Source organism: Pundamilia nyererei, unplaced genomic scaffold (genome assembly GCF_000239375.1).
Source record: "Pundamilia nyererei isolate P.nyererei 1_Seehausen unplaced genomic scaffold, PunNye1.0 scaffold00338, whole genome shotgun sequence".
Lineage (NCBI taxonomy): Eukaryota > Metazoa > Chordata > Actinopteri > Cichliformes > Cichlidae > Pundamilia > Pundamilia nyererei.
The window spans coordinates 336,803-351,435 of record NW_005187739.1 but is presented as its reverse complement, the minus strand read 5'-3'; the positions used below and the strand labels follow the sequence as shown (position 1 = coordinate 351,435).

The window sequence follows — 14,633 nt, the reverse complement described above, 5'->3', positions numbered from 1 at the left end:
GGCTGTGGCTACAATGTAGCTGCCATCACCAGTGTGCGAATGGGTGGATGACTGGATGTGTAAAGCACTTTGGGGTCCTTAGGGACGAGTAAAGCGCTATACAAATACAGGCCATTTGCCATTGTCACCCGGTCATGTGACCTATTGAGATCTCCTGACACAAGATGTTAGCGGGTTTTGAGGTTCCTGGATCTCAAAATTGAATTGTAGGTGGCAGAAAGTCAGTGTTGTAAGCCACCATGTTGTTCAACTTGTTGGGTTTGAAGTGCACTGGGATGTTTCTCTGATAAAGCTGCTACATAGGGATTGACGGTGTTGTTCCGTTTCTCACTCTGTTCCTCCCTAGTTGGTGTTTGACCTTCTTTGCTGATTTGATGAAGGCCCATTTGGGATAACCACATGTTTTAAGAGCTTTGTTTACATGTGTGTGATCCTTTTGTTTCCCCTCTTGCTTAGAAGAAACCATTTTTACTGGGTGTTGCGGGGTCTTGATTACTTCCAGAGGGCGGTGGGAGTCGGTACTGGTCTGTTGTGGACGTCCGGTAAACTTTAGTTTTGAAGTTTCCATTCTCCTCTGTGTGTACAGCACAATGCAGAAATGGCATTGGCAAATTGTACCTTTATTATGAGCTATATTATGAGTCCACTGGGTTGATGTGAACAGTGAAGTCTTATAATTCTTTTGACCAAGGTGTGATGGGGTGTGTTCCTCACAAGGGGAGCTAGGATGGTGGTGAGGTGCCTCGAAGTGTTGTAGGTGGACAGATGAGTTTATACTGCTAATAATGGGTCTGAGTGGAATAGATCCATATATACAGGGTATAACATCCCCTCTGTACACATGTAGGGTGGTCAATGGCTTTTTCATGTTGTTGTAGGGAAGTGATGACTTTCTTTTTGTAGTTGCTTGTGGGGTCTCAACTTAAGGCTTTGTAGGTATTGTTGTCACTGAGGAGTGTAGTAATCTTGGTGTGGTAATCAGTTGAGTATAGAACAACAGTGCACCTTCCCTTATTACCTGGTAATATGGTGATGTTTTGGTCTTTGCTTAGGGATGTGACAGTGTTCTTTTTTTCTTGTACTGTGCAGTTAGACAGAGGAAGCTATGCTTCAGGTTGTGTTCCTTATCCCTGTTTCTGTGGTTGTGATAAGATTCACTATAGTCAGCTATTGTGGATAAATCACAAAATCAAGTCCTTTGGCGAGCACATTCTTTTCTGGTTCGGTGAGGCTCCTTTGTAATAAGTTTTTCACCCACTTATCCTGGCTATCTTCGTATTGTGTCACCTGTGCCTTGTCCACAAACTTAGAAACTTCTTCTAAAATGGAGACGGTAGGACAGTTGCTCACTGGTCAGTTGATTGAAAGGTTGGTGGTTCGATCCCTGGCTTCTCCCGTCTGTATGTCAAATATCTTTGAGTAAGACACTAACCCCACGTTGCTCTCCAAATGCACTGGAGTATGAATGTGTGTGAATGGCAGATAGAAAATAGTTAAGCATATGCATAAAAAAGTGCTTGGGTGAATGAGGCACGTTACGTAAAGTGCTCTGGGTGTAAGATTCAGTCCATTTACCATCACTTTGACTGAAGCCTTTTATGTTGCACATAATCATTTCATCTATTGTTAAAGGTGTGTAGCAAGTGTCATGGTAAACTGGTTCTATATAGTACTTTGTTACTTTGTCAGAGCACTTTATACAATATCGCCTCATTTAACTGGGGTGGCTGTAGCTCAGGAGGTAGAGCAGGTCAACTACTGATCGGAAGGTTGGTGGTTTGATCCCTGGCTCCTCCAGTCATGCATGTCAAGTATCCTTGGCCAAACTACTACCCCAAGTTACTCTCCGATGCATTCATCGGAGAGTGAATGTCATTTGAAAAGCACTCAGTTTAGAGAAAGTTCTTGTGAGATTGGGTGAATGTGTTGTATAGAGTGTTTTGAGTACACTGGGGGAGTAGAAAAGCCCTATATAAGAACCAGTCCATTTAACCATTCACACATGCACTTTTTTATGCCTTAGTGCCTTTTTATCCAACATTTACGCTCTGATGAACACATCCTGTATCTTACCCTTTTGGCATGCAGACTGGAGCACCCAGGAATCAAACCACAAGACTTCCAGTCAGCAAATGACCTACATACTGAGCTACAAAAGAAATCATTCAAAACAAGTGTTGAATCACAAATGCAGGTAAATAGATAGAGAACACAGACCCCTCCCTGCCACATATCCCCATCACCCAACTTAGACTGGCCTAGTCTACTCTCACTTAGGGGTATGGAGGAGGTGTTCCCCACAGAGAGCCCTCTTCACCTGCGCCCCCAGGTGCTGTACCTCCATATTTTCCAAGTAGGCAGCAGCATATGCAGCGTGTATATGCTACCACATCAGGTTACACTCTCTGACCTGACCTGACCTGACCTGACCTGACCTGACCTGACCTGACCTGACCTGACCTGACCTGACCTGACCTGGCCTGACCTGACCTGACCTGACTTGGAAACAACCAGACAACCCAACACTGAACAGAGGATGACAGAGGACTTAAATACACAAGGGTAATGAGGGAAGTGGAAACACCTGGGGAAACACAGCTGACACAAATGAACATGACACAACAGGGGATGCAAAACTAAACACACTGAACATGGAAACAAGACTTACAAAATAAAACAGGAAGCATAGTGGAACGTAGACATGACAACACAAACTTGACAGTTACAACAGAACACAGGGAGAGACTATCGCACTGGCATAAGTGAAAGTAAAAACACTGAAGACAAGACAGACTCTGAATCTCTGTCTCTCTTCCACAGCATGTCTTTATCCTGTCTTCCTTCTCTCACCCCACCCAATCACAGCAGATGCCCGCCCCTCCCTGAGCCTGGTTCTGCCGGAGGTTTCTTCCTGTTAAAAGGGAGTTTTTCCTTCCCACTGTCACCAAAGTGCTTGCTCATAGGGGGTCATATGATTGTTGGGTTTTTCTCTGTATGTACTATTGTAGGGTCTACCTTACAATATAAAGCACCTCGAGGTGACTGTTGCTGTGATTTGGTGCTATATAAAAAATTTTTGAATTGAATTCAAGACTCATAATGAAAAAAAAAACTAGAATAAAACTAGAATAAAACTCAACTACTGCCTAACTAAATAATGACACAAGAACTTAATATTATCGCCATCTAACATAAGGAAATCAAAAACACAACCCCTGAAAAAGGTGGTATCCTGTCACGGTGCAATGCTGGAATTCACCAAGTTTCTGTGAGTAACCCACTCTTTCACAAATGTTTGTGAAAGCAGTCTGCGTGCCTACATGTACATAGAAGTGACTGAAACTCCTGAAATCAATGATTTGGATAGGCGAGTGAACGCTTTTGGAAAAATAGTAAAATAAAACACCGGGAAGTGGAGAAATGTTCAGTGTATCATGGGAAGTCGCTCAGCAGCCAGAGCCTATAATAGAATAAATGGAGGATACATCAAGGGCTCCTGATCCAGTCCCAGCTATAGGTTTTTTTTAAAAGGGAAAAGTTTGAAAGAGCAGCAAGGTGGCACAGCGGTTAGCACTGCTGCCTCACAGCAAGAAGGTCCTGAGTTTGACTCCACCGTGTGGCCAGTGCCTTTCTGTGTGGAGTTTGCATGGGCTCACTGTGGGTACTCCAGCTTCTTCCCGCAGCACAAAGTCCATACCTATCATCGGTGCAACTTTGTGCTCAACATTGGGGGGGATTACCCTCTTTAATCCCATTTATACATACAAGTCTTATGTAGAACAACAAATGTTTCTGTAAAAAATGTATAACTAAATAAATCTGGGTAAATTCCCAGATGATTAAACATGCAACTATTTTGCAGGTAATACCTGAAATGAGTAAAGAAAATCAACAGCCTATTTATGCAAGATATAATATTATTGGGGGGAGGGGGGTGTTATATTGGTTGGGTCTGTGGGGGGTCATAACCCCCCTAACCCCCCTGAAAATTACACCCCTGATACCTATTGTCCATAGGCATGACTGTGAGTGGCTGTCTGTCTGCCCTGCAATTAATCTTTCAGGGAACCTTTAGAGCAACCTTAAATTAATAACTTACCATAGTCCACCCTAGAAGTAATAAATGCATGAGCTAATTCTTCAGCATTACTCTGAGTTAAGATGTTTCTAATTCTAGCATACTGTACAGATGAAAGAAAGCAGCTTACATATTTGTTTATGCACATGTTGAAGGACATATCCTGGTCAAAAATGACTCCGGGATCCATCACAGTTCTGCTGGAGGCCAAAAGCATGAGATTGGACACCACTCATGAAATGTGATTTTTATTGCCAAAATACAACAACCTCAGGTCTTTAACATGCCTGTAGTTTAACGAATTGTTGAACTAACTGAACCCTGTGAAACACGTGAAGAAGATTCCAAATTTAAATGCACAAGTTATGCTTCACTACTTTAGAGTACATAGTTACTGTTCTGGAGTTTTCTTTTGGTGTTATGATAGGTAAAGTGATAATATAAATCAGTTCTTGTCCAGAAATTTGTCTTGCTAATACCTCCAGGAAGGATGACCTGATAAAATTTGAACTATTACTGCCCATGGCAGGACCATCTGTGTCCTTTGTGAAAATGTACACCGCTGTCAAGACCTACCACCCTCCCAACGTGAGGAACTTCGGGCTGCATTAAAGAAGCATTGCACCCACACAGGCTGATCCATTGGTATGCATTTACCAGCTAGCAAAGGTGTAAAACAAGCTTTGTATTGTAGTATTCAGCAGATAACCAGCGCAGCTTTAAGTTTAAGCAAGTAAGCCAGATTAGGAGCTCAAGCTGGTGAATCTATTGAAAGCGTTCAGTAACATTAAACCAACTGCATTCTTCATCAGTCTAACTCCATTAATGCAGCTTTAATTGAACAAGAGTTTTACACTGAAATAACAGGTTTTTTCTTCTGTACCAGAAAACGATTCTCTGCCTTAGTTAACACTAAAATAACCCAGAATGAGGCCAGTGTTTTACCTATAAGAGCTATTATAAGTTGACATTCTTAACTAAGCAATTTTCTTCCAACATACTGATTTAAACCTGGTCAGTCTTTAACTAGACTGGTAAAAGTAACATAATTCACTAAAATCTCTTAATTCCTAAATCAGCCTGTTTATAGCTGGGTAGCAGTTAGTAATAAACAACACTTAGAAGTAATGTACACGGTCCTTGTTTCTAAAGAAGAAGCTGCATCAGTCAAACTCCAGTTTGAGTACACTGTGTGTCTGTGGAGCAACTCAAAGTTTATCCAGTCTGGCGTGGGTGTATTTTACATATGTCTGCGCTTGGACAAGCGCTGAGGGGATTGTATGTTTTTAGAAGAACTGGCGGGTTTAGTCTCAGCATTGTGACTTGGCCCAGGCGTCCGTTCATCATGACATAGACGGTTAGTCTTTGCTAATCTCTTGCGTTCATCTCTGTGTCAGCCCAGTGTGTGGAGGCCAGGCCTTTTAGTGCCATCAGAGCAAATGATTTCTCCTGGGTCAGATGTACAGATTCTGCACAGTTCCTCTTGCTGTCCTCTTTAAACATATCCTCGAGAACTTGGCCATGATCAAAAGCCTGTTTTTGCAACGACCTGGTTGTCCGACACGCTCATACCGTGTTCGTAATTGAGGCTTGAAGTGCAGACGGTGCAGATTTTGGCTGCTGTTTGATCTAGGACAGTAAAAGGTGCCTGTTTCATTGCAAACCTCCACTGTTTCCCTCAGCTGTAATGAGTGACAAAGATGGGGGTTGCCCGGTCTGGCCTTTCCAGCCACTTCATTAGCTACACCACAGTATTTGGCTTGCTCTGATTTATCTCTTTTCCGTCCGACATCTTTCAGTCTGTAATTTGTCTCCAGAGCAGCAGGTCGTAAGAGCATGAACTACGATGCATAGTGTGTGCGCAGACTTTGTGCATCTTATAATTTTCCTAAATCAGGCTGTGATGTATACTTGGAAACCACCAAGGATGTGTAAATGATGCAGCTCTCTTGTAGGTGCCATGTAGTACTCTTAATAAAAGCAAACACATTTGCGGTTAAATTTAAATATATAAATCTGTCCATTTGCCTCTGCTTAGCATCAATTTCTCAGATTTCTTTTAAAGAAATCTGAGAAATTGTTTCCCTTTTCAACCCTTTGTAAACATTTTGCTGCTCAGTACTAAAAAGTCTTTCCTGGAATTCGACAGACCTGGCAGAGCTTTGATGTACACTACGCCTAAGATCAAACAAATCTGCTTTCACACAACCCTTAACTGTGTGAGCGGTGCTGCACTTCACTGCTGAACAGGCCCGCCATGCTCTTTATTTAGGCTCTTATTTGTTCTGTGAAAATGACACATACAAATAACTTACGTACAGTTTTTTGAACTGATTATCTTGGAATCTGCAGTTGTTTAAAAACGGGACACAGTCCCAGGTATTATTATTCTGAGTATTGGTCAATGCTCACAACACACACACACACACACACACACACACACACACACACACACACACACACACACACACACACACACACACACACACATAGTATTCACAGACATTTGGCCAAATGATACTATTTCTCTTTTTAAAAACTGCATGTCCTTATTTAATATTGCTCCTTTGTAGAAGACATTTATAACCCAAATCCTCTGATGTATTATTCGTTTTTGAAATGTCCTTCCCGATTTCTTTTAATAAAGCAGTGATACTTCTAAAGTAAGTAAGTGTGCCACCTAGTGGTTGTTGCGTTTGGAAGCAGCGCTTTTGGAGGAGTGGCAGTCTCCTGCTGGTTTTCAATGCAAAATCATATGACTTCATAAATATATTTGTACTGACTTTTAGTAGCACGTTAAAAAATGCTAAGACTGATGTAGAATGGCTGAAAATGACATTAAGAGAAAAGTATGAACTATAATAGAATGACTAGGAGAGTTATTACGGTGGATAATATGAAAGAATTCAATCTAATTCAGTTTCAGCTCAGTTTTATTCATATCAAATCACAACAGCAGTTGCCTCAAAACACTCTGTAGTGTAAGGTAAAGATAGTGTAACGTGTGAGTCTGTTCAATGTAGGGCCAGAGCAAATACACTGATTAAATACATCATTTTTAAATAAAGCAGCAAAAAACAAACAAAAAGAAGCATTTAGATCATTTGTAGAGGAAAGTGATTGTGATAAAATCCAAACTTGTCTGTTTTATAGATTCCATGCATGTTACTCTGTTTTAAATACTTCACTGTAAATTTGTATTATCATTATTTGTATTATTTATTATTGTATTAATATTGTCACAGTCTAAATAAAGTCCAAATAGACGTCCTTCCCCTTCCTCAGTGTCCAGGAGGGGGCGATGGGCTAACACACTTCAGCTCCAAACTCCCCAAAAAGTAGGATTCTCTCTCTCTCACTCGCACACACACACACACACACACACACACACACACACACACACACACACACACACACACACACTTGATGACTTGCTGCATGTACTCCTTTCCTTATTTGAAAGCACTCATGTAACCTGAATATTGATGACTTTTATTAGTTTGCTGTTCCTCTTTCATTCTATAGATCTATGCTCGTTTAGTTTCCAGCTTTGGTGGCCCATCTGATCTGCCTGTACTCTATTAGAGCTGCATTTTATAGGTGTGTTTATTAGGTGTTTTTAATGGATCTTTTGCTCTCATGAAGTTAACTCAAAGCATTCTGCACTTTCTCCCTTCAGCACATGCCACTGGATTTAAACAAAATGAGAACCTTTTCATTTGTATGTTCTGCTTTTGTGCAGGTCTCTATTTTTGTGTGAGGAGTTGGCTCCCTGAAGCCATTCACTGAGGTTGTGGGCTGTGCATTTTCCCTCTCCCTGCATTGTCCTGAAGGAGAACAGAGGTCTGTGATTGGACTCTTCCTGCTCCACTGTGAACCAGTGCAAAGGCTGCACCTGAGCTAAGCAACCAATAGGCCGCCTGCTCTGTCAGTAGCAGCCTGCAGAGCCACAGGATGACAATACACACTCTGTAGACACCCAGCATACTGTACCAATACCTCCCTCTCTTTCACACATACAAAACATTTAGCCAGCTTGTCAAAACTTAGCTACAGAACATAATGCAAACCTTTTTTCACTTTTTTGCTGTTTAAATGTTTATGCACAGGCCTAAAATTTTCACTTTGTAATATAAAATGCAATTTCATGTGCTTAGTATCGGATCTAATTGGTTTCTAGCGGTTTCACTTGTAAAATAGATCAGCACATTGTTCAGCTTCTTCAGAGATGAGAAGGTTTCTTGAGGTCATGAGTTCATTTCTTCCCCATTATATTAATGTCATATTTTAATCTCATGAAGCAAGCATAAGATCAGCAGACTTATTTGAGTAGTACCCTTAAAAAGTGGAAAATTGATGTCAGAGTTTGATTTCCAGTGCTGCAGTTTTTTATACACTTAAATTAATTCTAATTTAGCGACAGACAAAGAACACGAGGAAAGATGATAATATGAATTTTCACGTGTTATAAATCAGAAGAACTGTTCATGGTGATAATACTACAATTAAAAGTATCACATTCCGGATTGAACCACGTCAAAAGCGATTAAGTATCAGATATGAATAAGTGCCCACATATATGTTTCGTGAACAAGCTTAACCTCTGTGCCGTCATTCAGCTGCATGTAACATGATCATTTTTACAGTTTGTTTTTATTTTGTTTCGTGTCGGGTCGGTGCTACTTTAAAAAATACACTTTTTTGTTTATTTCAATCAAATCTAATGAAAAGCATTTTTTCCTTTCAGTGTCACCATTACTGTCGGATAAAATGTAAGTGAATAACAAAGTGTGCCAGTCGCCTCTGACACGAGCAGAAGCAGTCTGTAATGTTTCACGAAACTGAAAAATCCAATAATCATAAGTTTGGTCCAAACATTTGCTGAACGAGGGTATTTAGCTGCTTTTCGATTGCAGGGCTTGACTGCGAGTGTAGCTGTAAGAAAAGCAAATGTAAAACTGTTAATAAACTACCAGTTTCTCCATGCAGTTACATAAGTAACCTTACACCCGGAGGCAGTAGAATATTTGTGTAATCTGGGGCATGCTGACTGATGTGAGACTAGATCCCAGCAGGCTCTGAAATCTCTCCTACAGGCCTGCAGATAAGCAGAGCCTCTGCGCTGCTGTTTAGCTTTCACACAGTCCAAACAGGATAAGTTGCAGTTTGTCTCAAACGAACTGCGCATTTTCTCCTGTTTTCCTCCAAAAGCATAAATAACATCATAGAGCAGCACTGATCATTTAACAAAGTTGTGAATAATCTTGGCCTTTTTACCCCACGCCGTCACCAGTCATTAGTTATGATCCACGGGGCCTCCACAGGAGCCTATTGATCACTCGCTGACTGATTGATTTAGACAAATACTTTTTTCTCCCAGTGTGCGAGGTCGACTCGCTCTCCCTGTTAATTGAAGATAACAGAGTGGCAACAATGGCCCCCGTAACAGAATGAGAGTCCTGTGATTGTCGCTGCAGAAAGAAAAGAAAAATGAAGAAGAAGGGGAGGAGGACGAAGAGGAGGAAGAGGGGAGACTCTCTAATTAGGAAGCGGGGCGGTGTGGAGGCTGTGGCCGGCAGGCAGGCGACAGACGCCGGGTCCCGGACAAAAGGCTGTCTGCTGCCCTAAACTCCCCCTGCTTAACCCTTTAAACCGAGACACACACATGCAGTGACACACATAAACACACACACTGCTGAGGCCTCGGCGCAAGTCACATTTCTACTGAGGATGAGTTCATGAATGTACAGGAACACACACACAAATACGCAGCACTAACGAAATATTGCATTCATTCTAATTACTTTAGGCTCAAACTCCAAACACCATGCATGTTTGGTTTCATAATACAACATTTATTTCCGCAGGTAAAAACACTCGTCGGTCGGACTCTGAGCTGCTCTTTGCTTTAAACAGTTAAAGCTGCTCTCCGGCTGCAGCGGATGTGTGCGAGCGCAGCAGAGAAAGCTCTTCCTATAAATACTTCCATCACTTCAGTGTTTCTAAAAATACACACAATGCTAAAGGAAATGCTGATTGACGGCGACCGAGGACCTGCTCGAAATAGAGCTGTGTGTACAGAAGACAGGTCCAGGAACTAAAACGATGTGACAGACTGCTGCAACAAAACACGAGAAAATAGAACAGAAAAATGCAAATATAGAGGGGCAAAGCCTGCTCTTTAATTCGTTTGCTCATGTAAAGTCTGAAACAATAAAGCACGCTGTAATAGTCATAGCTGTAGTCTCAATGCAAAAATTCTGCCAGCAATTTTGACCCACAAATTTCACCATGCAATTTAAATCTGCTTTTAATGACATGCAAACTCGACCCAGACACATTTTCTTATCAAATTTAGTAAACCACACTTTTTCCTCCTGTTCGATATGTGGCCGACAGGGGGCGCTCCTGCCCCGCGCGTACGCGTGTGTGTCTACAAGCAGGCCCTTATTTGTGTGAAACCTTAGCTTAGATGACTTCATTAAAAAGGCTCCAAAAGTGGTGACAGTTGGTAGAGTGAGGTGATAATAATACTAATACTAATAACAATAATAATAATAATACAACCTTTCGCACAACATTTTTTTATTGAAATTGTGAGACAAACGAAAAAAAAAAAAAGAAAAAAGAAAGAAAGAAAAAAACAAAAAGAAAAAAATACCCGGACAACCAGCATAAACAAGATATTTCCAACTTTAAATATATTTATGAATAGATATGAACGATGCGCCCATAGGAGGAATTACTTTGAATGTCTCCTGGCTGAAGTGAAATAACCTGAGGTGTTTTAGAATCCATGTGGAGCTCTCTCTATCTGTTCCTCTGTGTTTGTCGGTGGATGCAGACTAAAACATGGCACACGTCTCCTAAAAAAGTCATCGATGCTTCATACACAGTTTTTTTTTCTTTTTCTTTTTTCAAACCAACAAGCGCTAAATAGCTTTCATGTACAGTATATGTAAAACGGGGCGGAAGGAGGAAGAGGAGGGGGCCGGATAAGTAAGGGGGGGTTCCATTCGAAATATATACACGCTAATATACAGCCTTGAATAAATTAATACCAATTGCATATTCTTGGATCTTAGCTTTATTTACAGATTTTTTTTATTACATAAATAGTTCAGAAAGATTTTTTTTCTGGCATTAAATGATAAACGGTTCTTTTTCCTCTCGCAGGCGGGACGTTCACCTTCCATCCCTTTTGAAATAATCAGACTTGCCTGTCGGCGTCGTAAGCCTCGTGTTCAGGCGTGGAGTTTAGAAACCAGGCTCGGATGCTCAAGTGCTTCAGGTTACCCAAACTTTACAGCACACACTTTCCACAGTGCCCCACGCACAGTGCGGAGCTGCAGGCTCTCGGGCAGGTTAGACCGCTATAAGAGGCCGATAGTGGCCTTGCGTGGTCCACCTGTGATATGACATGATGACGTTTAATTCACCACTTGTTTGCTTGTTGTCACTGTGACTCTCTGATAGACGTCCTTGGCCTTAGGTTAAAGGTTTTTTTTTTTGTGATTATTTAATTCTTTATTTTCCTCACATTTGAGTTATTTCCTTATTATTCTTTTCTAAATCGTTTTTATTTAATGAGTGTAGAATTGCAGCAGGGATTTTTTTTTCTGTTTTGGGTTTTTCTTAGTTCTGGTGGGTCTGGCCGTCTTCAAAAGCTAACCCTAAAAACACTGGGATTTCAGGGAGGACTTTGGTGTCTGATGGTGCTGAAGCTTTTCACGCTTTCCAACAGGTCAGCTCTGAAGGAAACTTTCAATACTTGTGAATTGAAAAAGATTAAATATAATTACATAGACTATATTTCTGTCTACCTGCAGCTTTGTTCCAAAAAATAGTCATAATTGGCCTTCATCAACGCCCATCAGTCATGCCTTCATCCCAGTCTCTGTAATGTGCTGTACAGGACATATGCACTTATAGTCCTCTAGTATTCAAGCCAAGTCTTCATCCCAGACAGAGAGTCTTAATCACTTGGGAGAGTCTGTATTTGGGGAGGGTTCCCTTTGGCCCTCCAGGCCGCTAACCAGTCTCTGGATGCTCTGCAGCTCGTTCACTGAGTCCTTCACGGAGGTTTTGGGAGACGCGACCCTCCCACTTGAGCCTCCTGTCTTGTGATTGCTGTGGTGCTCCGGTGCTGGGCTGGTTTCCCTACTGCCCGGTTTGGAGGACTCTGAGCCTGGGTTGATGCTTCCCTGCAGGCCGGTGGTGAGCAGGCTCGAGCTTTGAGGCAGAGACACCGGGAGCTGGTAGGGGTTGAAGCGGAGCCGTGGCCTGGATGAGCCGAGGAAGGGGTTCCTGGAGAGCGGACTGGATGTGCTGGTGGCTGGGAGGGCTGAGGCTGAAGCTGCTGCTGCAGCTGCTGCCATGTAGGTGTAAGGATACGGGAAGAGACCCCCAAATGGAGGCATGGGGATGCCCTGAAAGTCGAACAAGGAAAGACACATAGTCAGTGCAAAGATCACTGATGTGGGACGATCATCAAAGAATCTCTTCTATTCACCTACTCACAAAAACATCAGATTCTTCCGTTTTCTCAGACTGCTTAAAACTGATTTAAAAAGCACTGAAGCAGTAATATATTATTCCTGGGTTTTGTTTATTTATGTATTTTTACAAATAGATGATTCTACATTTCAAAAGGTGAATTTGATGAGTGTACTGTTGTTTTAATCATCAACAAACCTAAATTCCGAGCTTGCTGAGTGTAGAGTTTATTTCAACAATCACAGTGTGAAGAAGGCAAAGTAAATCATGTCTATTTCCCTGTCCTGCTGACGTCACATGACTGCTACAGGTGTGGAGAGGGACTAAATCATTTAAGTGGGCGGCTTTCCTTACCTGAGAGGCAAGCATGTGCTGGGACAGATGGAAGGGGAAGGGGTTTGGGGTTCCTCCTGTGCCCTGGGTGGAGAGGCTGCCATTTTCCAAACCACTTGTTCCAGATACAGAGGCCAATAGATGCCCCATGCCCATAGCGGAAAAGGCTCCAGGGGCCATGGCAAACTGCCCAGGGTGAAACAACAGTGGCGATCCGGTGCTCAGAGGGTTAAAGAACTGCTGACTGTGCAGGCCAGACAGAGCCAAGCTTTGTAAATGGCCTGGGCTGAAGTGTGAGGGGCTCTCGGTCTGGACTACAAGAGGGGAGAAGGCATCCTTAGTGGCACTGATGCCTCCAGCCTCCGAGTCCTTTGTTAACACGTCTGTGGTGTCCTTCCTGTGCCTGCTTTCCACTTTGTCCTTCTCGAGGCTCCTTATACTGAATAAAGAGTCATCCTTCTTCTCAGCAACGGCTCTTTCCCTCATGCGCTCCTCACACCTGGAGCTGTAGGGGGACACAGGTTCGGGTCCCGGGCTGTTGGACCCGGTGCAGCGCTCATCTTGATGCTCCAGCTCTTGCTCGCTGTCAGTGCATGTTTTATCATCTAAGATGCAGAAATCAGAAAGCAGGACACATAAGCACCAGTCCTACACTCTAACCCACACACAGCAAATCATGTGGTCACGAGGCTGGTTGGGACGCTCTCTCCAAATCCACCTTGTATGTTCCAGTCTTTGAGAAAATAACATTTAACCAGCATTTTAAATATCGTATTAATTTTGAAAAATATTCCTTGTCAGCCTGTGTGTAATGTTTTAGTGAGCAAAGATTGGAAAAATGAACATGTTTAAATTTTTATCAGAGCCCTTTAAAACTAAATGCTGAGACCTAATGAGACTCATATATAATGGACTATTTCTGAACTTTTATAATCGAGTTATAACATTCAGATGAAAATTTGAATTTCAAATCCCACGGCAGTCCAAAATTAGGCTGATTTTACTGTCTTTATACACAGTTCTTACCAACAAAATTAACAAATTAAATAAAGGCGGGTCAGTGCGTTATCCGAGGCAACCTTTGGTTAACAGGTGAGGAATGCAAACCAAAAACCAACGCAAATCCAACAGTAATATGAGTAACAACCAAACAGTTTGGAGGTCAGAGTCCTGTGGCACCGTTTAAAGACATGTCGCTGTTTTATCTGAACGCACCACAGTCCAAAAACCAAACAAAAACTGAATCGCAAAAATCAAATGCCACAATAAAAATCTAGAACTAATAGTGTAATAATAATAAAATAAATAATGCATGTATGACAATAATGCATCTACTTTGTGTCACTGTTTACTTTGCACTCATTTAATACTTTATCACTTTAAAATATGAAATTATTTCATAACCTAAACGATCATTGCAGCAGCTCGTGATTATTAACGCACCCCGCTGTCATGAAATCCAACAAAGCCCCTGCACCAAAGAAAAAATAAGCGGTAGTATCACTAACCTCGACTTGGCCTGCTGAACCTCAGCGGGCTGGTACCCGCTCCCAGCGGGGAGTGGACCGTGTCCCTGCCGGCAGGAGCTTCACTGGACGAGGCGTCCGAGTCCGCGCCCTCCCTGTCCGCCTTGCACTGGTCCTCGTACATCCGCAGCGAAGGCATGGACAGCTGCTTCCTGCAATAATAATAATAATAATAATAATAATAATAATAATAATAATAA

At 42.1% G+C, this 14,633-nt stretch overlaps 1 protein-coding gene across 2 annotated transcripts in view; it reads right to left on the bottom strand.

The window, feature by feature from the left end:
• Nucleotides 1-10,693: 10,693 nt before the first annotated feature.
• tbx2b (T-box transcription factor 2b) overlaps nt 10,694-14,633 on the bottom strand; it is a 9,270-nt gene continuing 5,330 nt past the window's right edge. For both annotated transcript variants that reach the window (XM_005752010.2, XM_005752011.2), the window contains exons 6-8: nt 14,416-14,585; nt 12,929-13,512; nt 10,694-12,507 (exon numbers count right to left, since the gene is read on the bottom strand). In XM_005752010.2, coding sequence (XP_005752067.1) covers nt 12,058-12,507; nt 12,929-13,512; nt 14,416-14,585 — 1,204 coding nt within the window. In that variant the 3' untranslated portion in view covers nt 10,694-12,057. The remainder of the gene's footprint in view (nt 12,508-12,928; nt 13,513-14,415; nt 14,586-14,633) is intronic.